At 41.4% G+C, this 16,749-nt stretch overlaps 2 protein-coding genes across 2 annotated transcripts in view; both read left to right on the plus strand.

Moving 5' to 3' along the window:
• Positions 1–234: 234 nt before the first annotated feature.
• On the plus strand, positions 235–10,598 carry LOC134651245 (cytochrome P450 9e2-like). Its single transcript, XM_063506312.1, has 11 exons — positions 235–328; positions 3,311–3,513; positions 5,587–5,750; positions 5,938–6,075; positions 7,096–7,298; positions 7,840–7,975; positions 8,241–8,336; positions 8,904–9,125; positions 9,339–9,439; positions 9,820–9,988; positions 10,410–10,598. Exons 2-11 carry the CDS (start codon positions 3,314–3,316, stop codon positions 10,574–10,576), a joined length of 1,596 nt encoding a protein of 531 aa, XP_063362382.1. The 5' UTR covers positions 235–328; positions 3,311–3,313; the 3' UTR covers positions 10,577–10,598.
• The window catches only part of LOC134651247 (cytochrome P450 6B2-like), a 143,733-nt gene continuing 136,726 nt past the window's right edge, over positions 9,743–16,749 (plus strand). The window contains exon 1 of the mRNA XM_063506316.1: positions 9,743–9,754. The gene's annotated coding sequence lies outside the window, so the exon portion shown is untranslated. The remainder of the gene's footprint in view (positions 9,755–16,749) is intronic.

Below are 16,749 nucleotides of genomic sequence, written 5' to 3' on the forward strand. Positions count from 1 at the left end.
ATTACACACAATATGTTTAAAGCATATAGGTACTTATACTTTTATCTTACGGTTATCACGACTAAAATACACGATTATAATAATCAGTATACTCGCAATTTTTTATTGCAGGCAAATCATATTTTGAGACAAAACGCCTATATTTTTAATACACACAACTATGATACGTCTTTGAGATAATGTGGTATGGGTGCACAATACCTACATCCTACATATATGCGTATGATATATACTTAGCGAGTAAATAAATTACAATGTTAGTCCTGATTCGAGCATAGTTCGGAGCAGTCGTGTTATTTTTGTTATTTTAACATTGTCAGACGTGCATGTAAGTTTAAAAATAGAGCCCCTAACGTACAGTTAGCATCAAATAGATAGTGACGGCCAAAGTGGCCAAATATATCGGGACACCTTTATTTATACGGTCACAAAGATGTGTTACGACATGTTTGGACACTTTAGCTGTCACTATATTTATATTATATATTATAATTCAAAAGCTCCCAACTATGGTGCAAAATACACTCTTTAGGTGTGATTATTATTATCTTTTATTTGAATGCAGTATTTCTGAGGCAAAATATTTGTATTTAGTCGGAAAATACGAAAAAGAACATTGTTTTTGATAGGTACTTTACGTAGGTATTGCACTTGTGAACCATAGTTGTAATATTGGACTAGGTATAGTTGGATGGTTTTACGGTATAGTGTTACGAATAAAAAAAGCGGCCAAGTTCGAGTCGGACTCGCCCATGAAGGGTTCCGTATTTAGGCGATTTATGACGTATAAAAAAAAACGACTTACTAGATCTCGTTCAAACCAATTTTCGGTGGAAGTTTACATGGTAATGTGCATCATATATTTTTTTTAGTTTTATCATTCTCTTATTTTAGAAGTTGCAGGGGGGGGGGGACACACATTTTAGCACTTTGGAAGTGTCTCTCGCGCAAACTATTCAGTTTAGAAAAAAATGATATTAGAAACCTCAATATCATTTTTGAAGACCTATCCATAGATAACCCCACACGTATGGGTTTGATGAAAAAAAAAATTTTGAGTTTGAGTTCTAAGTATGGGGAACCCCAAAAATTTATTGTTTTTTTTCTATTTTGGTGTGAAAATCTTAATGCGGTTCACAGAATACATCTACTTACCAAGTTTCAACAGTATAGTTCTTATAGTTTCGGAGAAAAGTGGCTGTGACATACGGACGGACAGACAGACGGACAGACGGACAGACGGACAGACAGACAGACAGACATGACGAATCTATAAGGGTTCCGTTTTTTGCCATTTGGCTACGGAACCCTAAAAAGATGTTTTTTTCTTCATAAAATAAAATAAAAAACTTTATTATATTAATTTTGGTTCCGATATGCATTGCATAGGAGTACCTAGGTACTGTTTTGTCAAACGGGTATTTTGTTGAATTATGGCGTTTTTCATAAACGGCTGCTAACTTGATCAGTTGATGATCGTCGTTTGTCCCTATCTGTCGTTATGTCATAGAGGGGGACAAACGATGATCATCAGCTGATTAACTTAGCAGACGTTTATGATTAAGGGGGTTAGAATATAACTGCTGGAGACAAAACATGCATTACACATTAAGTGTCACTGACCAATTGGCGAATCATTTTTCATTACAAGACGTTGATCTTTGACCTTCTGCGTTATTGTTGAGTAGTTTTTATTAGGCTACAGTCTAGTTCATACATATGTATACATTTTTTCACCTTATTGCATTGAATTAAGTTAGCATTAAAAAAATACAATCTTTGCATAATTATTGTATGAACATTCCTTAATACACTGCTATTGCTATTCAAATTCAATTACCTTTTTAGGGTTCCGTACCTCAAAAGGAAAAAAACGGAGCCATTCTAGGATCACTCGTGCGTTTGTCTGTCTGTCTGTCCGACCATTCCCCCCCCCCCCCCCTTTATTTCGAAACTGCTGGGTCTACAATTTTGAAAAAATACACAAAATAGTTTTTTACCTATAGATGACAGGAAAACCTATTAGAAATGTGCAGTCAAGCGTGAGTCTTTTGTATGGTGGGCCTTAGGAGGATATGTTGGTGTAAACATATACACGTCCCGTATGTTTACATGACACGCATCGATAGTTTTTGCTCGTAACTGTAATTAACTTCTTCTGCCCAGTGTCCTCTAGGAAGGACAAATCATTCTCCTTTGATACTACCTACGCTTGATTTTGGTTTGTGTCAGGTTGAATTATTAGGTTTCTTTGTTTGCTACATTATAACTAAATTAAAAAAAAAAGTATAATTATGAATAACAGACAAAGCATTTTACCTCATGATTGTACAGAATAGCTAACTCAAACCCATTATTTTTTCCTATTTTGTTACCAATTTACTGTAGACTGTTTTATACTAGGTATATTTAATAATTTAAGGCTCTAATTTACAGTACAAATTTAAAGATGTAATTATTTGTGAAAAGATGTGTCCCGCCGAGTTTGTTGCCGGTCCCATAATGGGATACCCTCCTCCAATTGAGGGGGGATTTAAATCTTCTCGGGGCAGAGGTGTAGGGTTGGAGCCGGTCTACCTAGCTTTATTTGACGTTCATAAGCGCATTGTAATTATGCCTACTTGAATAAACTATCTTTTATCTTTATCTAAAGTTAATATTAATACAGAATGTTTTTTAATATCCTGCAATATTTTACGATGTGTATAAAAGGTCATACTGAATAACTACTAGTATGAGACAAACCCCGAAATTACAAAAAAATGTTTTGCTGGTTTATACATTTTGGCTGGTTTGATGTAGATATTTTCTATGGGAGTCTTTTTTTTCGCGATTTTAGGGTTGGTCTGTGTGGGTCATTTGCAAATTTATTGTACCTTTGTCTAATTTTTTCTTAACATTTTCTCAGTTTCGTTACGTATGTTAGCAATAAAAATTTGCATTTTTGTATGGTTAATTTTCGTTACGAAACTGAGAGTGTTAAGAAAAAATTAGACAAAGGTACAAAAAAAAATGTAAATGACCCCTGTATGAGCTATACATTCACATCGTAAATATTGCAGGTTATTAACAAAACAACCTGTAGATATACTTAATTCATAGTTTAACATAATGTATTTAAACCGTTTTATCAAGAAGACATCGCATACCTTCGGCTACACTAAGCCTCAGATGACTCAGAAATTGCAGAATAAATAGACATCCACATCAGGGAAAACACGGCACTTAACTCTAACTTGCATAGTTGTATGCAAATTAATAAAGACAAGTAATTAATATAGACTAATAATAAACTAATATTTTTTTACAGATAATGTTATTCTACCTATGGATAGCAGCCGTGGTAGCGGCGATATACCTATACTGCCGCCAAGCCTACTCAAGGTTCAGCAAATATGGAGTCAAAAATATGAAACCTTTGCCGGTTCTGGGGAACATGAGTCCCATTATATTCAGAACTAAAAGTTTCATTGATGTGGTTAATGAGCTGTATATCAAATTCCCTGAAGAAAGGTCGGTATCAACTACCAGGGGCCCGATACGGATTTTGAACTAGATATTTATTAGACATCACCAAGATACGACAACGATATGTTTAAGATCTAACCTGTCAAATTTGACATTTCTGCGATTCTGGAGATACTCTTGAACGATTTCCACAATGTCTAAAACGTCTCGTTATGTATTTTTAGATCTCAAAACGATTTTGAAACGATCTTACTACGGTAATTTAACGTAAAAGTGACATTGGTTGCCCGAATTGAGCTGCAAAAGATATCTAGTTGAAATCTAAACTACCAGGTATCTAGTACATATCGTATCGTTGTCTTCTCTACAACGGATCTTGTTTTCCGTATACCGCGGTTTGTCAGTGGTTACTATTTTTTTTAATATTATGACACTGGAGTGTCTCCTACTGCTACGAAACCTAGGACATGTTTTGAAGTATCCACTACCTACGCAGCTGACTACGAGTACATACTAGAGACATCTATTAAGCACTCAATGATACTTCAGAAAAAGTCGTTGAAATTGACTTATCTTCTGATATCATTGTTTTAATATAAATTGTACTTTATAGATACTAATAATTATTGGTCATCGACTTGATATTTGATGTCCTTATTATTGAAAATATCGAACACATGAAACCACTAAAGAGCATTGACATTGAAATTTCTTTAACCATTTTTCGGCAACATAAAAAAAATCGTAAGTTCAAGCCTCGATAGCGCCTGATAGAGCAAAAATATTGTCTTAGAAAAAAAAAATACAAAAAAAGGGTGTAAAATTATATACTTGTAAGATACATTGGCTTTAAATAAGTGTATAATTTTACTCAAGTTAAAATATAAGTAACAACATTTTTTTCTTAATAATAAAATGATTGATAATGTAATCGATTGCTATATTGATTCAATTCAATTCAACATCTTTAATGTCAAAAACACATGTAAAAAAATAATACAAAATAAAAATAGGTACATGACTTAGGTACACTAAATTAAAAAGTACGAGTAATATATAAAAAATGTCAAAACAGTACCTCCTAATAATGTTGTTACGTATTGCGTAGCAATAGATTTAGATACCTAAGATTTGGGTCTCTATTGTTTCCCAAATAGTTTTAAGCCATAATGTATTGTTTGCCCGAATTTTCGTTAGTCATAATCCATTTGGTTCAGAAACGCGTCACTTTTCAGGATTGCCATAAAATAAACCTAACCTAATCTAACCTATCTATAGGATAAACTAACGAAAATCTTGAAATGTTAACGGTTTCAGTTTTATGACTAATGATAATATGACAAACAATACATTATGACTTAAAACTTTATGGGAAAGAACGGGACCCCCTAAGATTTATATGAATCTATATGAATATATATGTGGCTACCCTGGCTACCCATCAGAAAAGGGTCCTTGTGCACATGTTGCATAAGAACGCTTTAGAATGGACCGCCACATATCAAAACAGTACAAGTGACGTCACGGTCAAGTTACCAACTCTTTCTAGTACTATATGATTTATTAAATAGAAATTGTGTACCAATTTTACTATGAGAACTTTTTTATCTGTGGTAGTAGGTAAAATCTGTACTTTAATGTTATTACATTATACATTTTTGTAAAACAAAATTGTATGAAAAAATAACTGCTTTAAATATAATTTTTTAGTTTTAGTTCGTGCATGGTGTAAAATAATTTATTTCAAATACCGGCTATATCCCTAACGGCCTGGCCACGACATTGCGCGACTGGCTTCGTCTAAGGCGACAATCATAGATTGGAGCAAGACACAGCGATCGGACCTTTCGTTTTCATCTATGGTTTTCGCCTTAGCCGAAGCCAGTCGCGCAATGTCGTGGCCAGGCCGTAATTACTAGGAGTGGAACTAACGGCGCTAGAGGAGGATAGAGAAAGTTTTACTTTAAAATAAACATAGTGGTTTACGCCTGAAACACAAGGAATCCTAGTTCAGGCACATGTAAACTATCACTATTTTTAAGTCTTTGTTTTATATGACGAATTACGTGTTTTTTTTAAAATAAATTTATGTTATGTTATGTTATAGTTTATTTCCAGGTTTGTGGGCAACTTTGAGTTCCTAAAGCCGGTGTTATTAATTAGAGACATCGAACTTATCAAGAAGGTGACTGTTAAGGACTTCGAGCACTTTCTGGATCACCGCTCATTCGTCAGCGAAGACGTCGATCCTTTCTTTGGAAGGAACTTGTTCTCTCTAAAAGGTATTTAAAATAATTATCTTATCGACGTCTAGTCATTGTATAATTACTTATCAAAAACACACACTAGAGGTAGCGTAGACGGATTCTAACTGCGATTGAATGACCTCATCAGTACATGAAGTGTTGAAAAGTAAATAAATTTGAGTCAATTACATATTTTACCTACCAATTTAATGAATCCTTTCAGGTCAAGAATGGAAGGACATGCGTTCAACATTAAGTCCAGCGTTCACAAGCTCGAAGATGAAGCACATGCTGCCATTCATAGTCGAGGTGGGCAACCAGATGGTCATTTCGCTGGACCAGCAGTTGAAGGAATCGAAAAGTTAGTATTGGATTTAGATAAAAAATTAAATAAAAAAAAAAATTAAGTTGTCGATTTAAAAACGTTCATTCATTAATAAAAAACGAAAATCGTTAATTACCGACGTGCACAGTTCGAAGATATTAAGGTTTGTGGGGTATCGGTGTCTCAAAATTACTTTCGATACATACTTAGGTATATTTAGTAACACAAAGATCTAATACAATTAGTTAACAGTGAAGTAGAGGTTAAAGAAAAAATATAAAAATATAGTAAAATGGAAAAGTGTATATCATTAACCTTACCTATGTCTTAAGCAAGTAATATTATTGATACCTCTACATTTTACTATGATAATTAAAAAGCTACCATTTCTTCATTTTTAGGGTTCCGTAGCCAAATGGCAAAAAACGGAACCCTTATAGATTCGTCATGTCTGTCTGTCTGTCCGTCTGTCCGTCCGTATGTCACAGTCACTTTTTTCCGAAACTATAAGAACTATACTGTTGAAACTTGGTAAGTAGATGTATTCTGTGAACCGCATTAAGATTTTCACACCAAAATAGAAAAAAAAACAATAAATTTTTGGGGTTCCCCATACTTAGAACTCAAACTCAAAAATTTTTTTTTCATCAAACCCAGTATGTGTGGGGTTATCTATGGATAGGTCTTCAAAAATGATATTGATGTTTCTAATATCATTTTTTTCTAAACTGAATAGTTTGCGCGAGAGACACTTCCAAAGTGGTAAAATGTGTGTGTCCCCCCCCCCCCTGTAACTTCTAAAATAACAGAATGATAAAACTAAAAAAAATATATGATGTACATTACCATGTAAACTTCCACCGAAAATTGGTTTGAACGAGATCTAGTAAGTAGTTTTTTTTTAATACGTCATAAATCGCCTAAATACGGAACCCTTCATGGGCGAGTCCGACTCGCACTTGGCCGCTTTTCTTTTTTTTTCTACTTCTGCTATTTGGTTAGTCTTTGTATTTTTTTTTACTTCATTACTTAAGATTCTGAAACGTATTGTTGCAGAGGGTTACATAGACATCGAAACTAAGGACCTGGCGACCTACTATGCGAATGACGTCATAGCGTCCTGTGCTTTTGGCCTGAAAGTGGACTCCCATCTTGAGCCCGACAACCAGTTCTACAAAATGGGATACAAGGCTTCTAACTTTAACTTTGTGGCGATTCTAAAGTTCTTTGGATATGCCTCCTTTCCTTGGCTCATGAAGGTGATTTAGATTCAGATTTATTTATTTGTAAGCATTACATTATTCATTGTTAAGCTATGTCAATATTACGATCGTCAAAAAGAAACAAATAACAAACATAAAAAAATTAAAAGTTGAATCAATACATTGTGAATATCTGAGTAGAAAGAATAGAAGGAAATATCAAAAACGGTATAAGTACAAGAAAAATAACAAAGTCAATACAGTAAAATAACGATGAACGTGAATGGTGTTAACGTTATTTTTATCACCTTACATTAAGTTTGTCTTATTTTCGTGAAAGATTTACATTCATATGTTTTTTCTCGTATTAAATTATCGAGTAAAAATAATTCCAAGCACATTTATCAAATGACCTGAATTTAAATTTCACTAAAAAACACCAAGGTAATGGTGGTCACAAAATTAAAATTAAGATTATATCCAATAATGTCAGGCTTTTTATTTAACGGAATAGATATTTTTAAAAGAATATTTAAAAAATGTCAGATAATTTAAAGAATCAGAGAAAATATGTGATAACTAAGGTCTATATTTTCAGCTACTGAAAACTAACCTCTTCTCAGAAGATGTGACGAACTTCTTCCAACACTTAGTGCTCAGCACGATGAAGGACCGTGAAGTGCACAATATTCTACGACCGGACATGATACATCTGCTTATGGAAGCCAAGAAAGGTAAGACAAGTTCATAACTATAAAATTATACAAAACAATGTCCGTATATACAAAATTGGAGTCTTTATCAATAGATTCGATTAAATATAATTTGAAGAAGGTACTCAAAGCATTGATTACATTGTGTGTATTTTGATACGACAACGTTTTCTAAGGGTAGTTAGTATAGACCCAAATGAATTAACTTTCGTACTAAAAAATGACGACTTTTATTTTTCCATAATTATAAAATGTAATTATTCAGCTCGTAAATTTTATTCTGCAGGTCAGCTTGTTCATGAAGAAAATTCTGGCAATGATGGTGGTGCAGGATTCGCCACAGTAGAAGAGTCTAATGTCGGCAAGAAGACTATTAATAGAGGTAAAATATTAAATTCACTTTCCCCATAAAATAATTGTAGCCACAGCCAAATTTCAATTGTATTAAAAAAAAAATGCACCTATGTTCAATCAGAGACTTTTTACTATTTTAACTTTGATATTTAAAATGGAAATATTTAGCTAAAATTATCACCTAATTATACTTATTTATGTCTTAAATCCGGTTCTGGGGTATCATAACTAATGGACAAAGGTACAATTAAACCATAGGCAATAAAAACTTTTGAGGCTTAGGTATGCTTATTTAATAGCGCCAATCTAAACCCTTTTTTAATGGCTCAAAATAGTTATATAATGCTTTAAACTTATTTTGAATGTGTGAATATAATTAATTGCAGTTACTCTGAAAGTTAAATTTTACGTTTTGAAATTATAAATAGCAATAGCAATAGTAGAAATAATAAATCCTGTCCTGTAAATTCCTGTCCTGTAAGTCCTGTAAATTTGACAATTCTCACGGCATTGTATGTGGGTTGTAAGTCTTGGTTATTTACTAGATTCTGGTTCATAGAATATAATATTAACTGTTCTTTTTAACTTCCACCAGCTTGGGCAGACATAGACCTAATCGCGCAAGCAGTCCTTTTCTTCATCGCCGGTTTTGAAACTGTCTCCACAGCCATGACTTTCCTCCTTTACGAGCTGGCCCTCAACCCTGACGTGCAAGAGAGGCTGGCAGAGGAAGTGAGAGAGCATGAGAAGAAGAGTGGCGGCAAGTTTGACTACAACTCCATTCAGAACATGGTTTATATGGATATGGTCGTCTCAGGTAATCTACACAACAGTCAAAAGCTTAGACTAAATTTAATAGTGGAAAAATTACAGTATTGGGTGTAACCCTGGATCACGGCCTCGTTCGCAGACGGACGTTTCTGCTTGTTAAAAATTAAAATAAGTGAAAAGTTTAAGATATTATTTTTATTGTTTTGTAGTTTCGTTTTTGCGAATTGATCTGTTATTGTATTACTTTATGTGTTTTCAGAATCTTTGCGATTATGGCCTCCAGCTATTGCGTCAGATCGTATTTGCACAAAGGACTACAATTTGGGCAGACCCAACGACAAAGCTAGTCAAGACTTTATTGTAAGTTGTATAAAAAAAAACAGTAAACCAAACAGTTTTACAACATGCTAGTTGGTGTCTCTTTTTAAGTATCGAGATACTTGTGTCAAGAGAAGTCAATTCATCAAATCAAGTGTGTAATGAACTTATTAGTCATGATATAAATAGGTATAAGTAACTTGCAATTCACCCCCTGTTCTTTTATCTTCTATTTATTCTTCTAGTATTAGACTACCAACTTGTGTTTCATTTACTCTTAATTTCAACACCTATTGCTTTATAAAGACCGATGTTGTCATGTTTACCATTTTGCTTCACTGATATCAAAACTTTCTCGTGTTTTTAATTATTTCTTAAATATTTACTGTTTGTTAAGAATTTTAAATACTCTCCTTTTTCAGTTGAAAAAAGGTGAAGGCGTCAACATACCAGTAGCGGCGATTCACCGGGACCCGAAATACTTTCCAAACCCCAAGAAGTTTGACCCTGAGCGCTTCTCTGAGGAGAACAAGCATATGATCCAGCCCTTCACTTATTTTCCTTTTGGTCTTGGACCAAGAAACTGTATTGGTAAGGAATTATATGATAAGAACCCTTGGTATAAACTTCACAGTGCGCCAAGCGGGACGTTATGGAAACTCAAAATACCATACAAAATGAGACTTAACGCAGACGCGTACGTCACGACACGCTATCGAATGAAATTTACACTAGGGGTACTGAAGCGTATGATATACTTGTCTCAGAATTATAATAAATAAATTGATATTAATAAAAAACAGTAAACAATAACTGAAAACTGGGACCCAAAAGTTGGAGGAGGAGAAATACTTATCTAATGAATGTGTTGACATAGTCCAAGTTTAATCCATTATACAGATGGTACAAAACTTTCAAAGTTTGTTTCTCTTCGCACACTCGTAACTCTCATAACTGTGCAACGATAACACAAAACCTATTGAAAGTAATATACAGTGATCGTTCTTCGCAGGATCCCGTTTCGCGCTGTGCGAAGTGAAGGTGATGGTGTACCAGCTCGTCCAGCGCTACAAGCTGATGCCGTGCGAGAAGACCACCATCCCCTGCGAACTGGCCAAGGACAACTTCAACCTGAGGATCAAGGGCGGGCATTGGCTGAGGCTCAAATCGAGAGCTTAGACTAAATAATGTTAAATAAAAATGTAAATACATGTGATAAAGTACCTAGATAATAATTAACAGTATATAATATAATAATAATAAAATATAAAAATTTTACCTTCCAATAAAATTATTATTATGTTTCCTTCCACGTCTGAGATCTTCATTGAGAGCGTAACGCCTCCGGTGACCGATAGATGCCGCTAGCGTCTATGTAGTCGCTCCGCCGCCTCGCCGTGACGTAGTTCCGCTTCCCTTTCCTGCAAACAGACGCCCGCCCCCCGCCACTCGCCGCCGCTATGTCATTGTTGAGGAGAAGTACCGTCGGTATAAAAGTAGCCTAGTAGCCTGCCAGGAAGGCATTACTCAGATCTCAGACGTGGAAGGAAACATAATAATAATTTTATTGGAAGGTAAAATTTTTATATTATGTGTTCCGTTCCACGTCTGAGATCTTCATTGAGACCTGTTTATTATCTCCTGGTGGCGAGTCAGCGGGCGCGCAAGCGTTAGGGCTACACCTACTGTCATATAACTCAGAGAAAGAATAAATATATACGCCTTATTGCAACCCATGAAATCACAATAACTCGTTATAATGATGCATTACAGGAAATTGAGAATTTAAACTGTAATCCCAGGTTCGAATCTGACGTTAAACTGGTTTGAGAGATTTCTCATTCGAAATCGCATCCGATCCGCAGAATCTCGGCGATAGGATCGTCTAAAGAAAGAGTCATGTTCCCAATTAACTTAAGCCAAAATATCGCTAAGTAATTGGATAGTGTTCCAGCTAATTTAGTGATTAAGTACATCATGGATCGAAAGCAATCGTAGGCGAGGCTGGATTGGATGAGACTACTGTGTCTGAAGGAAATAAGCACAGTGTCCCCTAACATTTTGTGTAATTCTCACAAGTTGACGTACCCAGACTACCTACTGGGTCTATACTTTATTCCGAAGCTTCTAAGAGAGTCCAGTCGGTGAGACACGTTATCTGGTTTAGAACCGAATTTCGGACACAAAATAATAGCGTCAAAGTTATCTGTGTAATTGCCTGGGCTACAGTGTAGTAGGGTAAGGTCATTGACCCTGCGGCCTGATGCTAACAGTAAAGGTGCAGCAGCTCTTCTATATAGGTACGTTGTAGGATTATTCAAGTTAGGGCAAGTAATTTGAATAAGATTTCTCGCGTCCCAAGCTGGTGGTTTGGGAGGCGCTGGTCTCGCTATTAATGACGATGGAAGAAGGCATAGTGTCCGATAGTGGTTCACATACAGCACTTGTTACAGGCTTCTGAACAAGTATCATTCTGAAAGCTAACATGGAGAATAGAAATAGATGTCTGAGATAGCTCGCTACTTCACTGGGTATTAGAGGTACCTGGCAGTCGATCTCATTTTTGATGCACCATGAAGATCATTTCTACATTGTGGGCGTACAGCGACCTCGACAAGGGGACGATCTAGGGAGTGCTCCCCGGTACTGGTTTTCTAGACAACCAGTACCGGAACCGGAAATACCCGGTTATCGCCGGCTCGTATGTTGGAGCATCCTATCTGACAGGAGCTACGCCTCGATTCTTAAGGTCGTTGACTCGTAAGGGATGGTGGTCTGACGTTGTGTTCACTAGGACTGCCAGTAAATTGCAAGCTTACCACAGCTGCGAGAAAGCTCTCCTCATCACGCCGTCACAGTAAACAGACTAGCCTGGGAGGTGGAGATATCCATGCCAAGTCGTATCACCGGCAGCTGCCAAACGCGTCGTGGTAGCACTTCAAAGAGTCGACTAAGACATACCGTGGTACAGTGCGAGGGCTCTCGAAAGCGGAGAGGCCGACCATCAAGGTGCCTATCAGGCGAAGATAGTCTCGGCGGCTTCTCGGCGCAGCTGCCAGTCGGGGGACGCAGTGACTTTTTGATAAACCGTCGCCTTTGGGGGTTATACCGACCTGGTAAGTAGCAAGGAACCAGCGCGAACTATAGACGATCTGCTGGCATCAGCAGTTTTTTCGACAACCGTAGTAACGGTTGTATGTTTGTAGTACACTCCTGTCGTCAGCGCTGCAGGTGCGGCCCGTTAACGATTACTCTCCACTTGAAGGGCCTCACTTCGTACATTGTCTACCATTATTAACGGACTACAGGTATAAGGTGAGGACTACGACGGTGCAATCTCCATAAACTAACGTTTGCGAATTTGAGACTGAACAGGAGGCATCGAGTATAGTTTCTGTGAGAAACTCGGCAGCAAGGCAGGTCTGTATGTTGAGAAAACGAAAAACCTTCAGTCAAACTTGTATAGGAGCATGGCAGCATGCTTTTAAGGAAATCGCACTGATGAAATCAAGTCTAAAATCGATTTTGGCGCTTTGCTTAACAAAACTGTTTCGATAAAGTCGAAGACAGACAGATGGAAACTGCTGGAGTCCTCCTGGCCCCTTTCTCTTGGCACCGGAAACACAAGCTCGTTCAGGCGCAGCGGGTTTATTTGTCCCATTTTGTTTATTAGGGGCTTGGCGAACGAGTTCGTCTTTGTAAGACGGAACTTAAGCTGGAGAGCGCGGGCAAGCAGAGAGATAATTATGTGAACACTGCAAACCTTTTCAATGCCTTCAACCTCGGTTTTGAGCGGAGCACACGGGACCTTGTCTGCCGTCGCCTTGGCGACGGAGGAATCCTTAACCGAAAGCAAGAGTTTAGCGGTCTGCTCGTGCTGTTGCACCATAGCTATAAGCGCCTGCGTACCTCAATGGGGCCATGTGGACAGGGAAAACTGGTACCGTGGCGCCGGACGGCAGCGGCGTGGCGCCCGGCCAGCGTCGGCTTAGCGAGCTGCATCGACACGGCGTAAGTTTTCTTACGAATAGAACATGGGTGCCATTGCAAAGGACGACAGCGTCGTACTTGCAGCATCGACGTAATTGCCGGCGCTATCATGGCAACCGCCGCCGCTCGGAAGGTGCCGGTGCGTGAGGTGGGCGGCGCCATCGTGGCGGCAGCCACCGCCAGCTCGGGAGGCGCCGGCGCGTGACGCGAGAGGCGCCATCGTGGCGGCAGCCATCGCCAGCTCGGAAGGCGCCGGCGCGTGACCCGAGAGGCGCCATCGTGGCGGCAGCCACCGCCAGCTCGGGAGGCGCCGGCGCGTGACGCGAGAGGCGCCATCGTGGCGGCAGCCATCGCCAGCTCGGAAGGCGCCGGCGCGTGACCCGAGAGGCGCCATCGTGGCGGCAGCCACCGCCAGCTCGGGTGGCGCCGGCGCGTGACGCGAGGCGCCATCGTGGCGGCAGCCACCGACAGCTCGGGTGGCGTCGGCGTGCGACGCGAGAGGCGCCATCGTGGCGGCAGCCACCGACAGCTTGGGAGGCGCCGGCGCGTGACGCGAGAAGCGCCATCGTGGCGACAGCCACCTCCAGCTCGGGAGGCGCCGGCGCGTGACGCGAGGCGCCATCGTGGCGGCAGCCACCGCCAGCTCGGGTGGCGTCGGCGTGCGACGCGAGAGGCGCCATCGTGGCGGCAGCCACCGACAGCTTGGGAGGCGCCGGCGCGTGACGCGAGAAGCGCCATCGTGGCGACAGCCACCGCCAGCTCGGGAGGCGCCGGCGCGTGACGCGAGAGGCGCCATCGTGGCGGCAGCCACCGACAGCTTGGGAGGCGCCGGCGCGTGACGCGAGAAGCGCCATCGTGGCGGCAGCCACCGCCAGCTCGGGAGGCGCCGGCGCGTGACGCGAGAGGCGCCATCGTGGCGGCAGCCACCGACAGCTTGGGAGGCGCCGGCGCGTGACGCGAGAAGCGCCATCGTGGCGGCAGCCACCGACAGCTCGGGAGGCGCCGGCGCGTGGCGCCGGCGCGTGACGCGAGAGGCGCCATCGTGGCGGCAGCCACCGACAGCTTGGGAGGCGCCGGCGCGTGACGCGAGAAGCGCCATCGTGGCGGCAGCCACCGCCAGCTCGGGAGGCGCCGGCGCGTGACGCGAGAGGCGCCATCGTGGCGGCAGCCACCGACAGCTTGGGAGGCGCCGGCGCGTGACGCGAGAAGCGCCATCGTGGCGGCAGCCACCGCCAGCTCGGGAGGCGCCGGCGCGTGATGCGAGAGGTGCCATCGTGGCGGCCAGCTCGAGAGGCGCCGGTGCGCGAGGCGGGCGGCACCCTTGTGGCGGCGCGACACCGGCTCGCAGGTGCGTGAGGCGAGAGGCGCCATCGTGGCGGCCGGCTCGGGTGGCACCGGAGCGTGAGGTGGGCGGCGCCATCGTGGCGGCCGCCACTGGCTCAGGGGGTGCTGGCCAGCTCGAGAGGCGCCGACGCGTGAGGCGGGTGCTGCCATCGTGGCGGCCCGCCACTGTTTCGCTGGCAGCGCCACCGTAGCGTCTTTCGCCGGCACAGGGGGGGAGGCGTGCGCGTGGCGACTGGCGCCACCATGGTGGCGTAGTTGCACGCAACATCACGGCGACACTGTTGCCCGACGCCTTGATAGATGGCAACCGGCGCGGCGAACGGCCCCGCCGCTGTACTCGTAGTGTTTCCACAGAGTGGCTTCCACGTCTCTCGGAGTCCCGCGGACCGGAAGCGCCTGCGCCGCGACACTTCGGGCGCCGGCCCGCAGCGTCGCGGCGTCTCGGAGTCACCTCGGACGACAAGAGAAAGTCGACGGCGCCGACGCGGCGAACGACACGAACTGTCGCGTCGGAAACTAACAACACGAGGTAATACTCCCGGGCTCCGAGCACGGGCACCGACCTCGGCCGTCACCTGCGGTAATCGGACGAGAACCGGGGCTTTAGCGTCCAAGTAGGCATTCGCAATGCGCTTCCGAACGCCAAATACAGCTAGAATATCATTAAACTGCCTTACCAGATGGTTTAAGACAATCCAAACCTATCCTATTGCAGCGCGGCCCCGGCACCCCACCGCGCACGCGAGGCGCCGGGGCGCCGGGCCGGCCCCGCTCCCCGCGGCAGGCACGATGACGCACGTTCCTCTCCGATGTGGAGCGACTTACGTTACCACGCGTTGTAACAAACGACACTTGAAACCACTTGTTGACGCACTTCCTACTTCACTCTCGAAAATGCGAGTTAACGGTAACGATTTTAGCAGCATGGCATGTAAAAGATAATTTAGCAAGAAAAAAGTGGGTAGAATCGAAAAGCACCGTTGGAAGATCGATCCCGAGACCGCCAAAAGACTAGTAGTGGCGATCTCTGGCTATATCGGAAATTTTTAAAGCGCCATGCTGCAAAAATGTTCGCAAAAAAATTTGCGGACCATCGGTCAGGACGGTCGACGAAACAATGTCATAGCGGCGGCGAGTGGCAGGGGGCGGGCGTCTGTTTGCAGGAAAGGGAAGCGGAACTACGTCACGGCGAGGCGGCGGAGCGACTACATAGACGCTAGCGGCATCTATCGGTCACCGGAGGCGTTACGCTCTCAATGAAGATCTCAGACGTGGAACGGAACACATAATATTTTTTCAATGAATATAATTTTAATGTGTGTTATTTCAAGCTGAAACACTCCGATATAAATTATAAACTGAAATAACTGTCATATAAGTATGTAAGTGACTCTCCACTGTTCAAGCCTGAAATCGAACCATTCGCGAATGCAGACGACGAAGGTTCGATTCCAGCCTTGGGCACAGAGTGTCTTGGTCACTTTTTCTTCGGTACTTATATGACAGTTATTTCAGTTTATAGATAATAATTTCCGCAACTATTTAGATAATAGTCGTGCCTCGCGCTGCTACAGAGAAGTAAAGGTGTAGACTTGTCTCAAGCGTTTGATTAAGAAGTTACACGGAGATTTAAAAAGAGATAAGAGTTTGATAGTAAAAAGAGATAGGTAAGAAATTTTAGTAATTATTATGACTGTCAGAAATCAGAAATTGTTTATTTGCATTGATTGATTTATTGATTGTTGTTGTTTTGTTTTGTAGTATAATACTGCCAAAGTTAAACAAATGATCTTACGTATATTTTATTAATAAAGAGTTAACTGTTTTTGTAGTTATCATAATATCAAATACCTAGTCAATTCATTTCGATGAATCATTTAAAGAAACCTAATTGTTTGTCTATATCCTATACTATGATAACAATCTTATCATATCTCATAAGGGTTAGCCTTAGTTTGTAGTTTAGATTACTAGTCGTAAGTAGAGTTCTTACTAAATGTAACAGCTCTGATATTTTA

Source organism: Cydia amplana, chromosome 9 (genome assembly GCF_948474715.1).
Source record: "Cydia amplana chromosome 9, ilCydAmpl1.1, whole genome shotgun sequence".
Taxonomy (NCBI): domain Eukaryota; kingdom Metazoa; phylum Arthropoda; class Insecta; order Lepidoptera; family Tortricidae; genus Cydia; species Cydia amplana.

Coding starts and splice junctions, on each gene's coding strand:
- LOC134651245 (XM_063506312.1), top strand. CDS start 3,314: ATGTTATTCTACCTATGGATAGCAGCCGTGGTAGCGGCGATATACCTA. Junction 5,751..5,937: donor GAACTTGTTCTCTCTAAAAG/GTATTTAAAATA, acceptor GAATCCTTTCAG/GTCAAGAATGGAAGGACATG. Junction 9,989..10,409: donor TGGACCAAGAAACTGTATTG/GTAAGGAATTAT, acceptor CGTTCTTCGCAG/GATCCCGTTTCGCGCTGTGC.